General features: G+C 44.6%; 1 protein-coding gene across 4 annotated transcripts in view; it reads right to left on the bottom strand.

Annotated features, from left to right (window-relative positions):
- Positions 1-880: 880 nt before the first annotated feature.
- aup1 (AUP1 lipid droplet regulating VLDL assembly factor) overlaps positions 881-20,397 on the bottom strand; it is a 43,391-nt gene continuing 23,874 nt past the window's right edge. For 2 of the 4 annotated variants that reach the window (XM_078224384.1, XM_078224402.1), the window contains 7 exons: positions 17,221-17,287; positions 12,152-12,257; positions 11,459-11,614; positions 6,514-6,549; positions 5,727-5,896; positions 2,197-2,288; positions 881-1,292 (listed from right to left, as the gene is read on the bottom strand). In XM_078224384.1, the coding sequence (XP_078080510.1) occupies positions 1,229-1,292; positions 2,197-2,288; positions 5,727-5,896; positions 6,514-6,549; positions 11,459-11,614; positions 12,152-12,257; positions 17,221-17,287 (691 nt within the window). In that variant the 3' untranslated portion in view covers positions 881-1,228. The remainder of the gene's footprint in view (positions 1,293-2,196; positions 2,289-5,726; positions 5,897-6,513; positions 6,550-11,458; positions 11,615-12,151; positions 12,258-17,220; positions 17,288-20,397) is intronic. The other 2 variants (XM_078224395.1, XM_078224410.1) reach the window with 1 other exon arrangement.

Here is a 20,397-nt window from a genome sequence, read left to right as displayed (position 1 = left end):
CCCCAAGCCTCCAACCGATCTGTATCCTGCTGTATCCTCTGATGGTCCTCATTGCTATCTGCAAACCCATCAACCTTTGTGTCGTCCGCAAATTTACTAGTCAAACCAGTTACATTTTCCTCCAGATCATTTATATATATTACGAACTGCTCAAGAGTAGCTTCTTCCCTGCTGCCATTAGACTCTTGAACGGACCTACTTTATATTAAGCTGATCTTTCTCTACATCCTAGCTATGACTGTAACACTACATTCTGCACCTAGCATGATGACACAGTGGTTAGCACTGCAGCCTCACAGTGCCAGGGACTAGGGTTCGATTCCCAGCTTGGGGCACTGTTTGTGCGGAGTCTGTATGTTCTCCCCGTGTCTGCATGGGTTTCCTCCAGGTGCTCCGGTTTCCTCCCACAGTCCAAAAGATGTGGTTAGGTGCATTGGCAATGCTAAATTCTCCCTCAGTGAACCCGAACAGGTGCTGGGGTGTGGCAACTAGGGGACTTTCACAGTAATTTCATTGCAGTGTTAATGTCAGCCTACTTGTGACTAATAAATAACCTTTAACATTGGGTATAAAGATGACAAGAACCAACGGACCTTGGCATACTCGTCAGTGTGGAGACAGCAGAAGGGTTACAGAGAACAGAGACTCCAGGCCCATTTGACTGAAAGAACAGCAGCGAGCGGAGCAAGGCTACTGAGAATCTGCAGGTTCTTGGAATTGACTTGTGGCCATATTTCAGCTTCCATTAAACACACTTGGCTGCCTTTTCTCTGGCCTGTTTCTGTTTTATATCCACTGCATGATTGAGAAAAAAAATCTGGAAGCATGCAAACAAAAGGCTTTCATTGAAGGCAACACAACAGCGAAGGGAACAAAGAAATCAGTTGTAAGATCTTTATAAAGACTCCAAAAAAAGGGACACAATCTCTTTGCAGAATATTAGAAATATCCAATATATGAACATGCATGATTGCCATGCAGACCCACTCTGCACTCTCAAGCCCCTACCCTCCCCTCCCCCCGCCCACCCCCGCCCTGTTATTTTATTTGTAAAGTTTGCCCATAAAACATCTTTAAAAATCAGACCCATATTATTGGAGAACATTTTTCAAACAAAAAGAAAAATCCAAAAAAAGACTATAAAGAAAAAAAGAATAATTGTTCAGGTGCCATTTACACAAACAGAAATGCCGGGTGAAATCTTGAGCGTTGGGTCCTGCGGCTGAACTCAAGGCTCTTCGGCCTGGCTCTCTTCGGTCTGTGGCTCTGATCCGTGCTTCTCTACGTATCGTCTGTTTCGGGAAGGGAGAAGGTGGTCAGAGATTACACAAAGAACAACACAGAAACAACACAGAGACATGGGAGAGACAGCTGCAATTCACAAGAGCAGTCTGAAAAGTTAATCACGAGGGATTTTCAAATTTTATTTATTTGTTCACGGCATGTCGATTGCTGGACAATTTCAACCATATTTTTTGTATGTAGGCGATTCTGCACCACTTCTATGCCCAACTAATGCCAGCCTTTTATCCTTCCCATAGCTGGGCAATGACCAAAGTACCATGTGAGCAATGTATAAAGGACTGGGGTTATTTCTAGCAGATTCAGCTGTCCAACTAATAGCTCACACCCTGTCACAGTTCCGTTACCTTGGGGACCTCACCCACATTGGGGTGCGCCAGCACAAACCAGTTGAAGCTTGGCATCCAGACTGCCAGAAAGGGACAATACTACAGATCTTCTAGAGACCAGCAGGATGGCTGTGGCATAAGGTGTAAAACGCGCAAGTTACTGGGGCAGAGGAGAGGAGTGACAGGCATTGGCTTTTTAAGCAAAGCGTATCTTAAATAAAGTGTGTGAAAATGCATGTATTACTTTGCTTGTTGTGTGGGTTTCCTCCGGGTGCTCCGGTTTCCTCCAAAGATGTGCGGGTTCAGCGGATTGGCCATGCTAAATTGATCCTTAGTGTCAAGGGATTAGCAGGGTAAATGCGTGGTTACTGGGATGGGGCCTGGGTGGGATTGTGGTCGGTGCAGACTCGATAGGCCGAATGGCCTTCTTCGGCACTGTGGGAATTCTATGATTCGGTTGGACTGTGAATGTTACCGTTTGAGAAGGGCTACCCATTCCGTAAACCATCTCACATATCAGGAAAAGTGAGCAAAAACAATTGTACTTTCTAACAATGGTACCGACCTCCTTGCGTAGGCATATAGGGCTTCTTTCCTTTCCTGTAGGGACAGGTGTCTGTCAACTGGTGATTTCTCAAACGTCGCTTTGGAAATAGGCTTTGAAAAAGAAGACAAACATATACAATCAAAACCAGAATGACCATTCTGCCCATCATGGATTGATGGCCCTGGTGGTGTGGACGGAACTCCAGCTACCCCCAGGGATTTCTTTACCCCAAAAGTAAGTCAGTGCTGCTCTTTTCCAAATCCATGGCACAACACTCGGTGCAGCTTAAACTACAATCAACTAACACAAGAATCAGAATTGGAATAAACCACATACATCGAGATTGCTCTGCCAATCAGTAAGACGGTAAAATTATTGGAATCAAGACCGGTTAAACTCTCACTTAGAAAGGCACGGATTGGTCAGCATAGTTTCGTTCGGGGAAGATGATATCTTTCTGACTTAAATCTATTTTTCTGAGGAAGTAACAAGGCGGGTCAATGAGGTAGTGCCGTGGATCTTGTCTACAGGGATTTTAGTAAGACGTTTGATAAGGTCCCAAATGACAGACTGGTCAGCAAAGTGAAATCCCATGGGATACCGGGGAAAGTGGCGAGTTGGATCCAAAATTGGCTCAGTGACAGGAAGCAAAGGGTAATGGTTTGATGGACATTGGTGCAGATGAAAAGCAATTTCCAGTTATGTTCCACAGTGCTCAGTGTTGGGGCCTTTGCTGTTTGTTGTTAGACTTAAATGCAGAAGGCATGATTGGGAAATTTGTAAATGATTTGTCGATGTTGGCCGTGTAGTTGACAGTGAAGAGGATAGCTGAAGGCTCCAGAAGTTTATCAATTGTTTGATTGAGTGGGCAGAAAAGTGGTAAAAGGAATTCAATCCAAATAAGTGTGAAGTAATGCATTTGGGGAGGGTAAACAAAGCAAGGGAATATCCTACAAACAGGAGGCTATTGAAAAGCGAGAGACTTTGGCGTGCGTGTCCACAGGTCCCTGAAGGTGACAGGACAGGTGGTAAAGAAATTACATGAAATGTTTTCCTTTATTGGCTGAGGCAATACAAAACATACAATACAAAGGCAGGGATGTAATGATGGAACTGCATTAAACGCTGGTTAGGCCACAGTAGGAATTTTGTGTACTGCTCCGGTCACCATTCGCAGGAAGGACATAGTTGTTTTGGAGAGAATACAGGGGAGATTTACAAGAATGTTGCCAGGGCTTGAAAGCTGCAGCCATGAGGAGAGATTGGATGGGCTAGGGTTGTTTTCGTTAGAACAGAGGAGGCTGAGGGGGTGACCTAATTGAGGTGGACAAAATGATGAGGGGCTTAGGTAGGGTAGACGGGAAAGACCTGTTTCCCCTAGCTGAGGATTCAATTAGATTCAAGATGATTGGTAGAAGGATTGGGGGAACATTTTCACCCAGAGGGTGGTGGGCTTCTGGAATAGGGTCTGGGTGGGCTTCACTATCTGAATTGGCGGTTAAGGCTGAAATGCTCAACTCAGTTAAAAGGTACCTGGATCTGCACTGGAACTGCTGTAACCTGCAAGGCCACGGACCAGGTAACGGAAAGTGGGATTAAAATGAGCGGGCTCACTTATTTTCTCACTTTTTTGGCCAGCGCAGTCACAATGAGTCTTTTCTACAGTTCTAAGGTCATGGCTGATCTTAGGCTTTATTTAACTGCCCACTCTCGATATCCATTAATTCCCTGACAGACCGATCCCAGCCTTGTATGTAATCAGTGATGGAGCTGCCACAACCCTCTGGGGTAGAGAATTCCAAAGGTTCACAAGTGAAGTAATTTCTCCTCATCTAAATGATTGACCCTTATCCTGAGATTGTGCCCCCATGTTTGTGCTTCCACTGTTCAGGGGAATCCCTCTCTCAGCAGATAAGCGAGAATAGCTATTCGCACAGTAACAGAACTGTGGAAAGGAACAGATGACAGAAATAGGATCTAGAGTCAGTTACTTACAATTCTGGACAGGAGGCATTGAGGGGTAAGTTGAAATCTTTGCCCAAATTGTAACTTGCACCAAGTTGTGCTCACGAACCTATGATGCTTTTGTCAGGTAACACCTCGATTTAAAAAATTTCTCATCATTGTTTTCCAATGCCTGTATGCTTCAGTCCCTCCCTATTATTTATAATCTCCTCCAGCCCCATCATGCTCCAAGATCTCTGCATTCCTCCAATTCTGGCCTCTTGCATGTTTCCGACTTTAATTGTTTCACAATTGGTGACAGTATCTTTGGCTGCTAGGCCCGAAACCTTGGAACTCCCTCCCTAAACCATGCCTTCTCCTTTAGCCTCCTGAAAGTCAATGGAACGCTATCCTCCATTACAACAGGAATTGAACATAAAAGGATGTAATGCATCAGTTAGACAGGGCATTGGTATATAGGGCAGGAAAATCCCGCCCGAGATCAATGGATCTTTGCAATGGTCCACCCAATACGATTCTTGTGGCAGGTGGGATGGGAAAACTCCCCTTGAAGAGTTTTACATCTCTGTAAGATCACCTCATGGGCACACCTTGCCAGGCTGAAAATAGTTTTTCCCAAAAATCAGATCTCTGACATCAAGGACCGTCCATAAAGCAAGCCTCGAGTGAGGCTACACATTAGATAAATAACCCTGTTTCCCTCCTCAAGACAAGTGAAATTTCAGGATACAGTCCTACATCAGGTAGCTGATTCTGGGGTTAACAGATCCATTTTAAAGAGAGCTGGATCGATAACCATTAAAGACAGATTGAGCGTTACGGAGGTATTAAACAACGCTGCTTTTGATTCATGGGGAGAAATCAGATTAATTTAAAGGTGATGACAAGGTGGCAGAATAGCGTGGGTGGAGACACTGACAGAAGGAAGGTGGGATTAGACTGGGGGAAGTTCTGCTTTGACTAACAGTGACACAACTGTCATAAATTTTCTATGATTCGAAGGATCATACATTGCTTATCACAATCAACATTGTATATTTATATGCAAACAACTCTCTACCATTTACAACATGCATGCCTTCTCCACCTGGCAATAAATGTGGGCCATTTGTCGCTCCTGCAACAGCCAAACTGCCAGGAAGAGACAGCGAGTGACAGAACCATTTAAAAACTGAGCGAGGTATGGCAGCACTGCTTTAGATTTAGCTGAAAAGAGAGACATGTTGCTGGAGCTTTTCATCTTGCACTCATCAGGGGATAAATGCAAGAATGCCAGATTTTAAATGTTTTTAAAAAAAAGGTGGCATGGACAAGTTAGGCCGAAGGGCCTGTTTCCATGCTGTAAACCTTTATGACTCTATTACCACTTTACTGCAGTACCATTTGCTACAAGGGACACTTGTATAACAGACAATGTGACCAGTGTTAAGGGTTGTTCGAAGATTAATGTAGAGGGTCTTCCTGCCAGACCGCTGCAGTTGACCTCGCAAGCTTACTTGAATACTGACTAAGACACATGGATGGAGTGCAGTCAGGAGGCTCCCCAGTTTAACGCGGGTGGATGCGGCAGCACTGATGTTTACCTTGGCAGTAGGTGCATCCTTCTTCAGCGAGGTGACCAATTTGTTGGGTACCAGGTGAGGCTTACTTGACAAAGATATGCTGGAGGAACTGACTGACACTTCTTCTGGGGTGAATTGTACTCTCCCCTCCAGTAGGTTCGTGATGGTTGTGTCAACACATTTCGTATTTACTGAGCAAGTGAAGAGGAAAGCAAGGTCAATGAACAAGCTGAGGACTATGTAGACTGGTGGCTCAAAGTCCAATCAACATTCAAAAAGCTACATAAAAACTGCAACAAATCGAGAGTTAGCTTATAAAGAAAACACTGACACAATTCAAACAACAAAGTACAGCACAGAAACAGGTCCTTCGGCCCACCAAGTCTGCGCAGACATACAGCGCCTTTCTAAACTAAAAACCTTTTGCCTCGACACGGTCCATATCTCTCTATTCTCTGCCTTGTCATGCATTTGTCTCTTAAACGTTGCTATTGTATCTGGTTCTACCGCCTCCTCTGGCAGTGCATTCCAGGAACTTACCACCCTCTGTGTCAAATACTTGCCTCCCAATTTACCAAGACAGAAAAATAATGAACCTGCATTTATAAAGCACCTCAGGTCATCCTAAAGTCGTTGAAGTATTTCTAAAGTGCAGTTACTGATTAATTGCAGAAAATGCAGCAATTCGGCACAGCAAGCTCCCACAAACAGCAATGTAACATTAACCAGATAAAGCGCTTTTTTTTAGTGATGTTAGCTATGGGATAAATATTGGCCAGGACATCAGAGAAGAACTAATTTTGCTCACCTTTAAAATAAATCCAACAGGATCTCTTATATCCACCTGAGAGGGCAGATGGGGGTCATGGTTTAAAGACACATTCTAAGGACTGACCATCAACAATGCAGTACTCCCCCAGTAGCGTACTGGGGTGGGCACAGTAAGTAGTCTCACAACAGGTTAAAGTCCAACAGGCTTATTTGGTAGCACGAGCTTTCAGAGCGTTGCCCTTCATCAGGTGAGACAATGCTCATCAGGTGAGGCAACTACTTCCTGCGCCTACCCCAGTCCAACGTTGGCAATTCCACATCGTGCACTGGAGTGTCAGCTACGGGTTAGGTCCACGCCAAACAATGACTGCTCTTCAAAGAAAACATTTATCTTCACTCAGCATGGTTATAAAATAGGGTGGCACAGTGGTTAGCACAGCTGCCTCACAATGCCAGGGGCCCAGATTCGATTCCCGGCTTGGGTCAATGTCTGTGTGGAGTTTGCACATTCTCACTGTGTGTGCGTGGGTTTCCTCCGGTTTCCTCCCACAGTCCAAAGATGTGCTGGTTAGGTGAACTGGCCATGCTAACTTGCCCCTTAGTGTCAGGGGGACTAGCTAGGGTAAATGCATGGGGCCCGGGTGGGATTGTGGTCAGTGCAGACTCGATGGGCCGAATGGCCTTCTGCTGCACTGTAGGATTCTATGATTCCATAAGCTGGAGAAATAGGTTGATCGCCCTTCATTTAATCTATGTAACCTGCATCCTATTTAAAACAATACAGCAAAAAACAGACAAGTTTTATAAAGAGTGGGCAATCTAACCCACCAGACTATCACTCAGGCTGTGAAGATATGAACAGACACTTGTCAGTGAAGAAGCACTTTGCTGACATCAGTCCTCTTTCACCTTTGGATTTTATGCAATGATCATGGTTGAATGGACTCCTGCATGGACTCCCATCTTCCACCCTCTATAAACTTAAGCTCATCTAAAATCCTGCTGCCTGATGCATACCAAGACCTGTTCAGCCATCGCCATCCCCACCCTGTTGTTCTTATTTTTTATTTCATGAGGGATGGATGCCACTGGCTACGCCAGCATTTATTGCCCATCCCTAATTACCCTTGAGAAGACCGGCATTGGTGCCTGGTTCAGCTAAGTCTTGGTTTAAAAGTTTTTATCACTGTTTTCAAATTCCTCTATGGCCCTGTCCATCCCACCTCCGTAATCTCTTCCTACGCCTCTCCAAATTCTCTGAGCTCTTCCAATCCTCCCTGCTTGACATCCTTAATTTAAATTGCTTGAATATTGGTGGTCATGCCTTCTGCTGCCAAAGGCCTAAGCTCTAAGCTCTGGAATTCCCTCCTCTAAACCGCTCTCCTCCTCAAAACTTACCGCTTTGGCTAATGGTAAAGTTAGAGTGAGGTTTTATTTATAAGTCACAAGTAAGCCTTACATTACATTGCAATGAAGTTACTGTGAAATTCCCCTAGTCGCCACATTCCAGCCCCTGTTCGGGTCAATGCACCTAACCAGCACATCTTTCAGACAGTGGGAGGAAACCGGAGCACCTGGAGGAAACCCACGCAGACACGGGGAGAATGTGCAGACTCCACACAGACAGTGACCCAAGCCGGGAATCGAACCCGGGTCCCTGGCGCTGTGAGGCAGCAGTGCCGTAATCTCCCCTAATATCTCCCTATGCAGCTTGATGTTCTTTTAAAGTGCACAGCTTTAAGCATTTTCGATTGCATTAAGTCGCTCTTGTTACTGATGTAACCCCTCAATCTCTGGTGAATCTATTCTGAACTCTCAAAAGTCTTCATGCCCTTCCTAAAATGAGGCCCCCAAAATTGAATGCGATAATCTAACTGGCACTGAACTAGTGTTTTATTTGTGGTTTAGCATAACCTCCTCGGTTGTCTACTCTATGCCTCTACTTACAAATCCCAGGGCCCTGCATGCTTTAGTGACTGCTTTGTTAACCTGTCCAACCACCTTAAAACATTTGTGCACAGAAACTCCCATGTCTCTGTTCCTTGCAGCCACTTTTAATACTGCAGCCAGAAAGACTGATCTGAAAAGCACTTGCAGTGAGTAAAGGCCCCGTGCAAGTCCTGAGACATAAAGAGGGAGTCACTTCGTTCTGTCGATTTTCCTCTGTCGATCGGCAGCTTTGTAAGTGTTACAGTGCCCTCCAATGGCAGAAACTGGGCAATGAGCAATATGTGCATTTCCAATTAGTTCACCCACACTTTGCAGCAAAGGTTCAAACATTACGGTACATCCACACAAGAGAAGGATCAGAATACATCAAAGAAAGTCTTGCACTTAATGCCGTTCACAACCTCTCCATGCCAAAGCACTTTGCAGCGATGAAGCAATGTTGTTTTGTAGGAAACGCAGCAGCTCATCAGAAAAGTCCGATAAACAGCAATGTGACGATAACAGATAATCTGTCATTTTTTTCACAATGTTGATTGAGGAACAAATACTGGCCGAGACACGAGGGAGAACTCCCCTGCTCTTCTTTGAAACAGTACAAATGGGATCTTGTATGTTGACTTCAGCAGGCACACAGGGCCTCAGGGTAAGGTCTCATTTCAAAGATGGTACTCCCTGAGTACTGAACTGGACATGTCAGCCTGGGTTATGTGCCCACTCTCTGCAGTGCAGGCTTGAAACTATAATCCGACTATAACCACTGCAAACACTTAAAACCTTTGATTGGGTAACAACAATCCTTAAGAAAAACTATTACTGTCAGAGAGTCAGTAACAAGCCCTGCTAATGTTTCAGAGGTTTAAAGTTTATTTATAGAAACATAGAAAAACTACAGCACAAAACAGGCCCTTCGGCCCCACAAGTTGTGTCGAACACATCCCTACCTTTTAGGCCTACTTATAACCCTCCATCCTATTAAGTCCCATGTACTTATCCAGGAGCCTCTTAAAAGGCCCTATTGAGTTTGCCTCCACCACCACTGACGGCAGCCAACTCCACTCACCCACCACCCTCTGTGAAAAACTTCCCCCTAACATTTCCCTTGTACCTATCCCCCAGCACCTTAAACCTGTGTCCTCTCATAGCAGCCATTCCCACCCTGGGAAAAAGTCTCTGAGAGTCCACCCGATCTATGCCTCTCAACATCTTATACACCTCTATTAGGTCTCCTCTCATCCTACGTCTCTCCAAGGAGAAAAGACCGAGCTCCCTCAGCCTATCCTCATAAGGCATGCCACTCAATCCAGGCAACATCCTTGTAAATCTCCTCTGCACCCTTTCAATCTTTTCCACATCCTTCCTGTAATGAGGCGACCAGAACTGAGCACAGTACTCCAAGTGGGGTCTGACGAGGGTCTTATATAGCTGCATCATTATCCCCGGACTCCTAAACTCAATCCCTCGATTGATAAAGGCCAGCACACCATACGCCTTCTTAACCACCTCCTCCACCTGCGGGGCCGATTTTAGAGTCCTATGGACCCGGACCCCAAGGTCCTTCTGATCCTCTACAGTACTAAGAGTCTTTCCCTTTATATTGTACTCCTTCATCCCATTTGACCTGCCAAAATGGACCACTACGCATTTATCTGGGTTGAAGTCCATCTGCCACTTCTCCGCCCAGTCTTGCATCCTATCTATGTCCCTCTGTAACTTCTGACATCCCTCCAGACTATCCACAAACCCACCAACCTTCGTGTCGTCGGCAAACTTACCAACCCATCCCTCCACTTCCTCATCGAGGTCATTTATGAAAATGACAAACAGCAAGGGTCCCAGAACAGATCCCTGGGGCACACCACAGGTGACCGACCTCCATTTAGAAAAAGACCCATCTATACCCACTCTCTGCCTCCTTTGGGCAAGTCAGTTCTGGATCCACAGGGCAGCAGCCCCTTGGATCCCACGCCCTCTCACTTTTATTATTATTGTCACAAGTAGGCTTACATTAACACTGCAATGAAGTTACTGTGAAAGTCCCCCAGTTACCACACTCCGGCGCCTGTTCGAGTACACTGAGGGAGAATTTAGCACGGCCAATGTACCTAACCAGCACGTTTTTCGACCGTGGAAGGAAACTGGAGCACCCGGAGGAAACCCACGCAGACACAGGGAGAACATGCAAACTCCACACAGACAGTGACCCAAGCCGGAATGAATCCGGGTCCCTGGCGCTGCGAGGTAGCTGTGCTAACCACTGTGTCACCGTGCCACCCCATGGGCACATTCACAATGTGGTCAATAAGCTGGAGGAGTCTTGTGTTTCAGATCTGTTTTGAAATAATCACTGGTTGGGGCCATCACTGGCATCAGTGACCTCAAGCAGCAAAACGATTGATTCCTGGTCAGTAAAAAAATACATGTGTCCAGCACATTTATTAAAAGATTAATTTACAGGACGATGGCATCGCTTGGCCAGCACTTATTGTCAATTCCTTGCTGCCCTTGAGGAGATTGTGCCTTCAATAAGGCTGCATGCTCTGCTATAGCATTTCAGAGGGTATTCAGAGTCAACTCCATTGCCTTAGGCCTGGAATCACATGCTGGGTCGATTCCCTTGCCTGGAGAGCATTATAGAACCAGACGGGTTTTTAACCAACAATACGGTAGTTTCATGGTCACCATAACTGACACTAGCTTTTCATTCTAGGTATGTTTGGTTGAATTTTAATTCCAAGATGTGATTTGAAGGATGAACATGAAAAACCATCACTTTGGTGCGGTACCAGATTGATAGCTGTCAATGGTCATCCCCAATCCGAGCAGGCGCCAGGAATGGGAGAGAGGGGGGAAGACAGTAAATAGCCAATCAAACGGCAGCGGACTTAAACAATAATAGCAAAGTAGTTAACGGTTGCTTCTAGTGCAAGCTTCCTTCTGATGTCTGTGTGTGTAAAAGGGAAAGATATACAATATGGGGAGGAGAGAAGTGGAAAGAAATTTGGGCAAGGGGGAAAATAAAACTGACGTCCTACCTAGGTCCATCTTAATGACACTGAGCGGAATGTGAGGCAACACCTCTTTGACTTGCTTTGCCATTCCAGCGATCCGGACATCCTCTGCAGACAAACTGCTAATGCTGAGGCCTGGGAGGAAGGTCCGAGCTCGATTTTCGGAAGGCTGGCTGTTGGCTGTTGAAACAAAACAATCAGAGCTTCCAACTTTAGTTCTCTTCCCCCAATGACCCAAATCCGCCCATACTCCACCTTGCTCAGCGCCAAAACATCTAAAAGCTCTCTGGATTTTCTGCGGTAGAAGTTTGAAACTCTCTTCCATGAAGGGCAGATGATGCTAGGTCCATTTTTAATTTTAAATCTGTGATCAATAGATTTTTTTGCTAACCAAAAGTATTAAGGGATATGGGGCAAAGGCGGGCAGATGGAGTTAGATCACAGATTAACCATGATCTCACTGAATGATGGAGCAGCCTCAAGGGGCTAAATGGCCTCCTCCTCTCCCTGTTCCTACACCGTTCGATTAAAATGCCTCTCATGTTTTGCAAATCATATTTTGAATGCTGCATTTACATCTCAAACGCTGAATGGCTGACTTTGCAATCTTGTTGTAATTTGACTTGTTTTTGCTATGTACAAGAGCTTTTCCCCCAGCATGAAAACGGCCACAGAGTACATGCAAATTGATACAAGCAGCCAGAATGCAGTCCTGACCTGAGGGGGCCGCTTGCGGTATCATGTGCTTCATTCTTTTGAGGTATTCCAATTTATCAGACTTGGTATGCTGAGTTGATACGACACTGAGTTCCACAGCTAAGTGCTAACGAGAGAAAATTATCATTAGATTTGGAGACATAGAGGTGATGATAAACTGGATGCTGCTGCTGTTGAAGCAACTCGGATAGCAGACAGGAGACAATGCACACCTGCACTTACACAATCATACAACACAAAAAGAAGTCATTCCGCCTGATACCTGTGCTAAGCACTCCAACTAGCTCTACTCCCTTACTTGCTCCCCATACCCTCGCACTTTTTTTCCTTTCAAGTATTTATCCAGCTTTGACTCTGATAATGAAAGACAAGGCAATGGCAGAGGCACTGAACAGGTAATTGTCTGTTGTCACTGCAGAAGACTTCAAAAACTTCCCATAGATACGTCAAAATCAAGAGGTGAACAGGAGGGAGGAACTTAAAACAATCACTAGGGAAGAGATGCCGGGAAAACAATTAGGTCTATAGGCTGCCAAGTGCCCAGGAGCAGATGGCCGTATCCTAGGGTCTTAAAATAAGTGGCTGCAGAAATAGTTGATGCATTGGTTATAACCTTCCAAAATTCTAGAAGGGTCCCAGAGAATTGGAAAATTGCTAATAAATATCGTTATTCAAAGGAAGGAGACAGAAAGCAGGAAACTACAGGCCTGCTATCTAAACATCTGATGTTGGGAAATTGCTATAATCCATTGTTAAGGACATTATAGCAGGATACTTAGAAAATCATAACACAATCAGGCAGAGTCAACATGGTTTTGCGAAAGGAAAATTATGTTTTCCTAGTTATTTGAGGAAGTTGCAAGTGGGTAAAGGGGAACTTGTAGATGTGGTGTTCTTGGGTTTTCAAAGGGCATTTCATAAGGGGCCAAATCAAAGGTTAGTGCCCAAGAGGGAGCAACATATTAGCAAGGATAAAGGATAGGTTAGCTAACAGGAAGCAGAGAGTAGAGATAAATGGATTGTTTTTGGGTTGGCAATTTTCAATGCCACAGGGATCAGTGCTGGGGCCTCAATTATTTACAATGTACATCAATGGTTTGGATGAAAGGACTGAATGTAATGGTAGCTAAACGTGCCGATGACACCAAGACAAGTTGGAAAGCAAGCTGTCAAGAGGAGGTAAAGAGTCTGCAAAGGGATAAAAGATAGGTTCAATGAGTAGGCAGAAAATGTGACTAGCAAAGTATAATGCAGAAAAATGTGAACTTCTCCACTTTGATAGGAAAAATAGAAAAGTAGTATATTACTTAAATGGATAAGAGATTGGAGAACTCTTGCATAGGCAGCACAGTGGTTAGCACTGTTGCCTCAGCGCCAGGGACCCGGGTTTGATTCCAGTCTTGGGTGACTGACTGTGTGGAGTTTGCACGTTCTCCCCTTGTCTGCATGGGTTTCCTCCGGATGCGCTGGCTTCCTCCCACTGTCCATGCGAAATTTGATTTGATTTATTGTCACATGTATTAACATACAGTGAAAAGTATTGTTTCTTGCGCGCTATACAGACAAAGCATACATTTCATAGAGAAGGAAACTTTTTCCCGATGGAAGAAGGTGGAAGAGAGAATGTCCGGGGTCCGTGGGGTCCTTAATTACGCTGGCTGCTTTGCCAAGCCAGCGGGAAGTGTAGACAGAGTTAATGGATGGGAGGTTGGTTTTCGTGATGGGCTACATTCACGACCTTTTGTAGTTTTTTGTGGTCTTGGGCAGAGCAGGAGCCATGCCAAGCTGTGATGCAACCAGAAAGAATGCTTTCTTTGGTGCATCCGTAAAAGTTGGTGAGAGTCGTAGCTGACATGCCAAACTTCCTTCGCTTTTGGAGAAAGTAGAGGCGTTGCTGGGCTTTCTTAACTAAAGTGTTGGCATGGGGGGACCAGGACAGGTTGTTGGTGATCTGTTGGAGCCAGCGATTTTACATGCCCCTTAGTGTCCCAAAATCTGTAGGGTAAGGGGATTAAATGTGTGGGGTTATGGGGATAGGGTGGGAGTGGGCCTTGGTAAGATGTTCTGTCGGAGAGTCAGTGCAGATTCAATGGGTCGAATGGCCTCATTCTGCACTGTAGGGATTCTACGATTCTATGAACTAGTTGTACAGAGGTGTCCTGGTCTACAAATCATAAGAAGTTAGTAACCAGGTGCAGCAAATGATTTGGAAGGCAATTGGAATGCTGTAATTTGTTGCAAGGGTACTGGAATAAGTAGGTAAGATTAATGGCAAATTTACAGGGCCTTGGTGGAACCACATCTGGAATCTTAGTCTCCTTATTTCAAAAAATGTATAACTGTGTTAGAAACTTAGAGAAGGTTTACTCGACTCATTCCTGGGATGAAGGGTTCGTTGTATGAAAAAAGACTGACCAAGTTGGGCCTATACCCAATGGAACTTAGAAGAATAAGAGGTGGCTTATTGCAACATACAAGATCCTGAGAGGACAAGACAGGATAGATATCAGGAAGATGTATCCACTTGTGGGGGAGACTGACACGAAGCGATACCGTTTAAGAATAGGAGAATATAGAATACTGAGATGAAGAGATTTTTTTATCTAAGAGGGTCACTAGTGTGAGGAATTTTCTGCCCAGAGAGCAGTGGAGCTCGTGGGTCATTGAATTTATTCAAGGTCGTGTTGGTCACATTTTTGATATACAAAGGAGTTAAGGATTACAGTGGGCAAACAGGAAAGTGAAGTTGAGATCACAGCCAGATTGGCAATATCATATTGAATGGCGGAACAAAGAACAATACAGCACAGGAAACAGGCCCTTCGGCCCTCCAAGCCTGTGCCGCTCCTTGGTCCAACTAGACCAATCGTTTGTATCCCTCCATTCCCAGGCTGCTCATGTGACTATCCAGGTAAGTCTTAAACGATGTCAGCGTGCCTGCCTCCACCACCCTACTTGGCAGCGCATTCCAGGCCCCCACCACCCTCTGTGTAAAAAACGTCCCTCTGATATCCGAGTTATACTTCGCCCCTCTCACCTTGAGCCCGTGACCCCTCGTGAACGTCACTTCTGATCTGGGAAAAAGCTTCCCACTGTTCATCCTATCTATCCCCTTCATAATCTTGTACTCCTCTATTAGATCTCCCCTCATTCTCCGTCTTTCCAGGGAGAACAACCCCAGTCTACCCAATCTCTCCTCATAGCTAAGACCCTCCATACCAGGCAACATCCTGGGAAACCTTCTCTGCACTCTCTCTCTAACGCCTCCATGTCCTTCTGGTAGTGCGGTGACCAGAACTGGATGCAGTACTCCAAATGTGGCCTAACCAGCGTTCTATACAGCTGCATCATCAGACTCCAGCTTTTATACTCTATACCCCGTCCTATAAAGGCAAGCATACCATATGCCTTCTTCACCACCTTCTCCACCTGTGCTGCCACCTTCAAGGATTTGTGGACTTGCACACCTAGGTCCATCTGTGTTTCTATACTCCTGATGACTCTGCCATTTATTGTATAACTCCTCCCTACATTATTTCTTCCAAAATGCATTACTTCGCATTTATCCGGATTAAACTCCATCTGCCATTTCTCCGCCCAATTTTCCAGCCTATCTATATCCTGCTGTATTGCCCGACAGGCCTACTCCTGCTCCCAAATTCCTGTAACTATATGTATAATCTTTACAGCAACACAAATATGTCAGTCTTCACCTCAAGACGTCCCACAAGCAGCTCATCCACTTTCAGAGCAGTTTTCTCAATCACCTCAATCAACCAGCTTGTAATATGACACATTACAGAGGATTTACAGCACAGAAGCAGGTCATTTGGCCCAACAAGTATATGGGGTGGAATTTTCCCACCTGGTCCACCACGGGAATTGTAGCAGACGGGGACGGACTATGCAAAGGTCCGTTGACCTCAGGCGGGATTTTCCAGTCTTGGGGCAGCATGGCAGGAAAATCCTGCCCCTGGGGTTTATGCTCCATACCAGCCTCCATCTCCCCACACTGACATATATCTTTCCATAACTTTCTCCCTCATGTGCTCGTTTGTGGTGTCCTACGAATGCATTATCTACTCCATGTGGTACTCCCAGTGAAGAAATTTCTCCTGAATTTGCATATGGATTAATTAGTGATTTTTAGTTCTGGTGTCACTTGCAAGTGGAAACGTTTTCTCTGGGTTTATCTGATCTAACCCTTCATAAATTTAAAGACCTCTATCAGCCTCAGTCTTCCTTGCTAGAGAAAACAGTCTCTGCTTGTTCAGCCTTTTCTGATACTGGAACTAAGAGATTAGAAGCTTTGTTCTAGCAAACTTTATGCACCTTCTCCGGTCCCCTCCCAAACCATTTTGTAAAATGGAGACCAGAACTGTGCACTCACCAAAGTTTAACAATGAATTTCTCCCATTTATCAATTCTTTTTCTTTCTCTCTGGAAATGAACCCAGTGCTTTGTGTTTCATGTGGCCTTATTAATCTAAATTGCTACTTATTTCAAGAAGAAAAGATATAGCTCTTGGGGCTAAAGTGATCAAGGGATATGGGGGGGAAAAGGGAATCAGGATATCGAATTCGATGATCAGCCATGATCAAAATGAATGGCAGAGCCGGCTTGAATGGCTGAATGGCCTACTCCTGTTTCTAGTTTCTATGTTTTTAGCAACAGTGAATAAAGCTTTAATCATGGTTATAAAGTCAGAATTAATTTAAATATCAGAAATCATCTAATATGAAGCAAAACTCAAAAGAAATTTCAGCTACCTTCAAGGCGCAGTATCACGGGCAGGCCTGAACACACACTGCTTGCAATTCCTGCAAAGTTCTTTACATCCAAGCCATAGGACTGTATGCTGTTTCTAGTCTTAAGATGACTGCTTTGAAACAGTAATGAATGTTTTCATATAGGCGAAACTAGCTTCTCAAATCTTAGTAGAAAGGACAAAGATTTATCGAACTCACTTCGGTTGCCAAAGTTCCAAACTGTGGCCACTGCTGTAATTCAGGGGCCATATTTCAGAGTGAATGCTCCCAGTAGAATGTCCTGATCATCAACCAACTTACCTCCTGGACTCTGACTGCAAATTCTTCCTCCGACTCTTCATCCATTTGGGACATGCTGGACAGCCATCTACAGGAACCAAAAACACAAAAAAACTATAAGGAAGGATAGCAACAGTCAGCCACTATGGCATTCATACATAGTTTTGCTTCACTTCCCAAACTACTTTGACAGCTGGTGTTCCCAAGGCTACTTATTCCCAAACCTAACTTTGGACAGTTATATGAAGCAAGGTTAACTTGATGACGGTTTGTGTTGCCCAGGTGAGATCCATCAACAGCAGTTTTGACTCACACCAGTTTAGTTGATCTCAGTTAGTGTTTATAATTGGTCTCAAGTCTTGGTGGTGGGCAAAAAGAAGACAAGGTTCCTACTTCCAAGCACCAGCTACCACTCATGGCTGAAATAACTTGTCATTACTCACTGATAAAGTGTGACTTCTGAACACTGATGCAATGAGCAGACAAGTGCAGTTTAATGTAGGTAAGTGTGAGGGAGTATATATATATATATAGAATGAATACATTCACAGGGCAATTAAGAATGTAGATAAAGAGAAAGTTAATATTTATTTGGGTGTGTGCACTATTCATTGCCAGTTAGCCTGAGACCACCCAGAGCCATCAGATAGTGTGAAGCTGGAGTCGGATGCTAGTGGGGCAGACTAAGGGCAATGGAATCCTTTCTCATTAGTGAACAGTTGGCTGTATTCACTACCCTGGCATAGTCACAGCTCACAAGTTACTGAGCACACTGAAATAAATTCCTCAACTTGCTATTGTGAAACTGAATTCATGACCACTATGCTGCAAAGTCCAGGACCATAACCACTCTGCCACCAGACCAAACGGGCAAATAAGGCAGTCAAGAAAAGGTCCAAAAGCATGCTGCGTCTTATAAATCTGGACATAGACTACAAGAGCAAAGAAGAAATGATAAATTTGTATAAGACATTCAGTCGATCATAGTTAGAATTGAGCACTGACATTTTAGATGCCCAACTACAGGAAAGATATTAATCCAGAGTCTGTAGTGTAGCTGCACTTGAATGATACCAAGATGGAAAATTTGGAAGGCACTAGTGAAGATACTTTCAATGGATCAGAGAAGACTCAATCAAGATTTTTAAATTATGAATAGGTAAATTGTCAGAGAGTGAAGAGGAATGTTAGGAGAAATTTCTTTACAGGCAGAGAGCATTGAATGCTTTGCCACAGGGGTTGGTCGAGACAGAGATCACGGCATCTCTTAAGGCAAAATCAGTTATATTTGCAGCAGAATAAAGTAAATAAAGGTAAGGTACTATAGGAATAGCAGAGCAGTGGAATTAGTTTTTCACGTCTCGAGCAAGCTGCCAGGATAGACAGAAAAGGGCAGTTTCAAGTTATACATCGCCAATGAATAACTTGAAACTGCAGCACGGTGGCACAGTGGTTAGCACTGCTGCCTCACAGCACCAGGGACCCGGGTTCGATTCCTGGCTTGGGTCACTGTTTGTTTAGAGTTTGCACATTCTCCCCGTGTCTGCGTGGGTTTCCTCCGGGTGCTCCAGTTTCCTCCCACAGTCCAAAAATGTGCGGGTTAGGTTGATTGGCCATGATAAATTGCTCCTTAGCGTCAGGGAGACTAGTTAATGTAAATACATAGGATTATGGGGTTAGAGTCTCGGTGGGATTGTGGTCAGCGCAGACTTGATGGGCCGAATGGCCTCCTTCTGCACTGTAGGGATTCTATGAGTCTATGATTCTAATTAGCAGAAACAGAAAAGGACATTTTACATTGGTGATCTGTTACCCCAGGGTTAGTCATAGGGAAAGAGGGGGAATATCAATGAGAAAATTACAGTCATTTTTTCGTCTTCAGAGAGGCAACAAGATCCTTGAAATTTACATCTTAACTTTCTGCAGTTCCTAAGCGCATAACTGAAGGTGACATGGGGGTGAGACTCAGATGACTAATTCTGTATTGGGAAAAGGAAAAACTTGCATTTTAATGCTCCTCAGGATGTTACAGCCAATGAAGTGCTTTCGTAGGTCCCACAAACAGCAATGAAGCAAATGATTAGCTAATCTGCTTTTGGTCTTTATTTGAGAAGAGCATTGATCAGGATTCCAGGAACATGCCTTGTCTTTTTGACTCACTTGAGGGGGAAGGTGCAGCCTTCAGAGGTTGTACCACCAGCAGTTCAGTGTTCAGTGCAGGATCAACATGCTCAAGTCCTGGCATGGGGCGGGAACCCATTACCCTGAATGGAGGCAAGAGTGCGACTACTGAATCAAGCTGAAAACTCGATAATTTGGACAATCTGTTCTGATAAGGCAATATTATGTACTGAGACCACAATGAGTCAACCACATTGCGTGAGACTGGAATTTTGGTCAGAGTGAGCTGGTTCCTTTTCCTGAAGGGCGTTAATGAACAGAGTTGGAGGTTACACAATAATCTGGCAGCTTTCATGGTCATTTCCTTGCACAAGGCAACATATTGGGAGTTGATGTGCAGATCAGCCTAGATCTCATTTGAGTTGGCAAACCAGGCCCGAGGAGCTGAATGGCCTACCCCTCCTCCAGTGTTCCAAATGAATGGTGCAGGAGGTCCACCCACGCCGGTGTCACAACATGCCACTAAGGGATTTAAGCTTGGAACCTCTGGCTTAGCAGCTCAGCATCATAACCACCAGCTTACCCCAGTTGAGTAATGAAGGACAATTTTTTCTTCTTTAAGATGTACAATAAGAATATTTGCTTGCAACATTAAGTGGCCAAGTAAAATTTCAAACATCCCCCTCTCCAGCCAACAGTTTTAACATCATTTAGTTCTGGGTGTGAATTTGTTAACTGGAGAAGAGGAGTAATTGATTGATATTTGTTAGCAAACCTCCAGTTTTACCAAACATTTAGAAGGCTAGACCAATATCTTTCCCTTGCACACCCTCCACCTCGCCCAAAGCTAGAGAAGTGAGTTGCTTAGGGGTAAATCAGCACCTTTATAATGGAGCAGGACTAGTATCTGTTTGGGGGGTGGGGGGTGAAGTTGCAAAAATAGTGGTGCTGGTAGAGTTAAGAGATCATACACAGTTGGAGGCTGCTGGATGGCTGGAATGGCCTCAATCCACTTACATGCTTATTGATTACGTCAAAGTTAGGACACAGGGACATGTGGCTCTGTTGAGACTCAAG

This window comes from Mustelus asterias, chromosome 1 (assembly GCF_964213995.1).
Source record: "Mustelus asterias chromosome 1, sMusAst1.hap1.1, whole genome shotgun sequence".
Classification (NCBI taxonomy): domain Eukaryota; kingdom Metazoa; phylum Chordata; class Chondrichthyes; order Carcharhiniformes; family Triakidae; genus Mustelus; species Mustelus asterias.
Note: the sequence above shows the minus strand (reverse complement) of the source record. Positions and strands in the feature narration are given on the sequence as shown.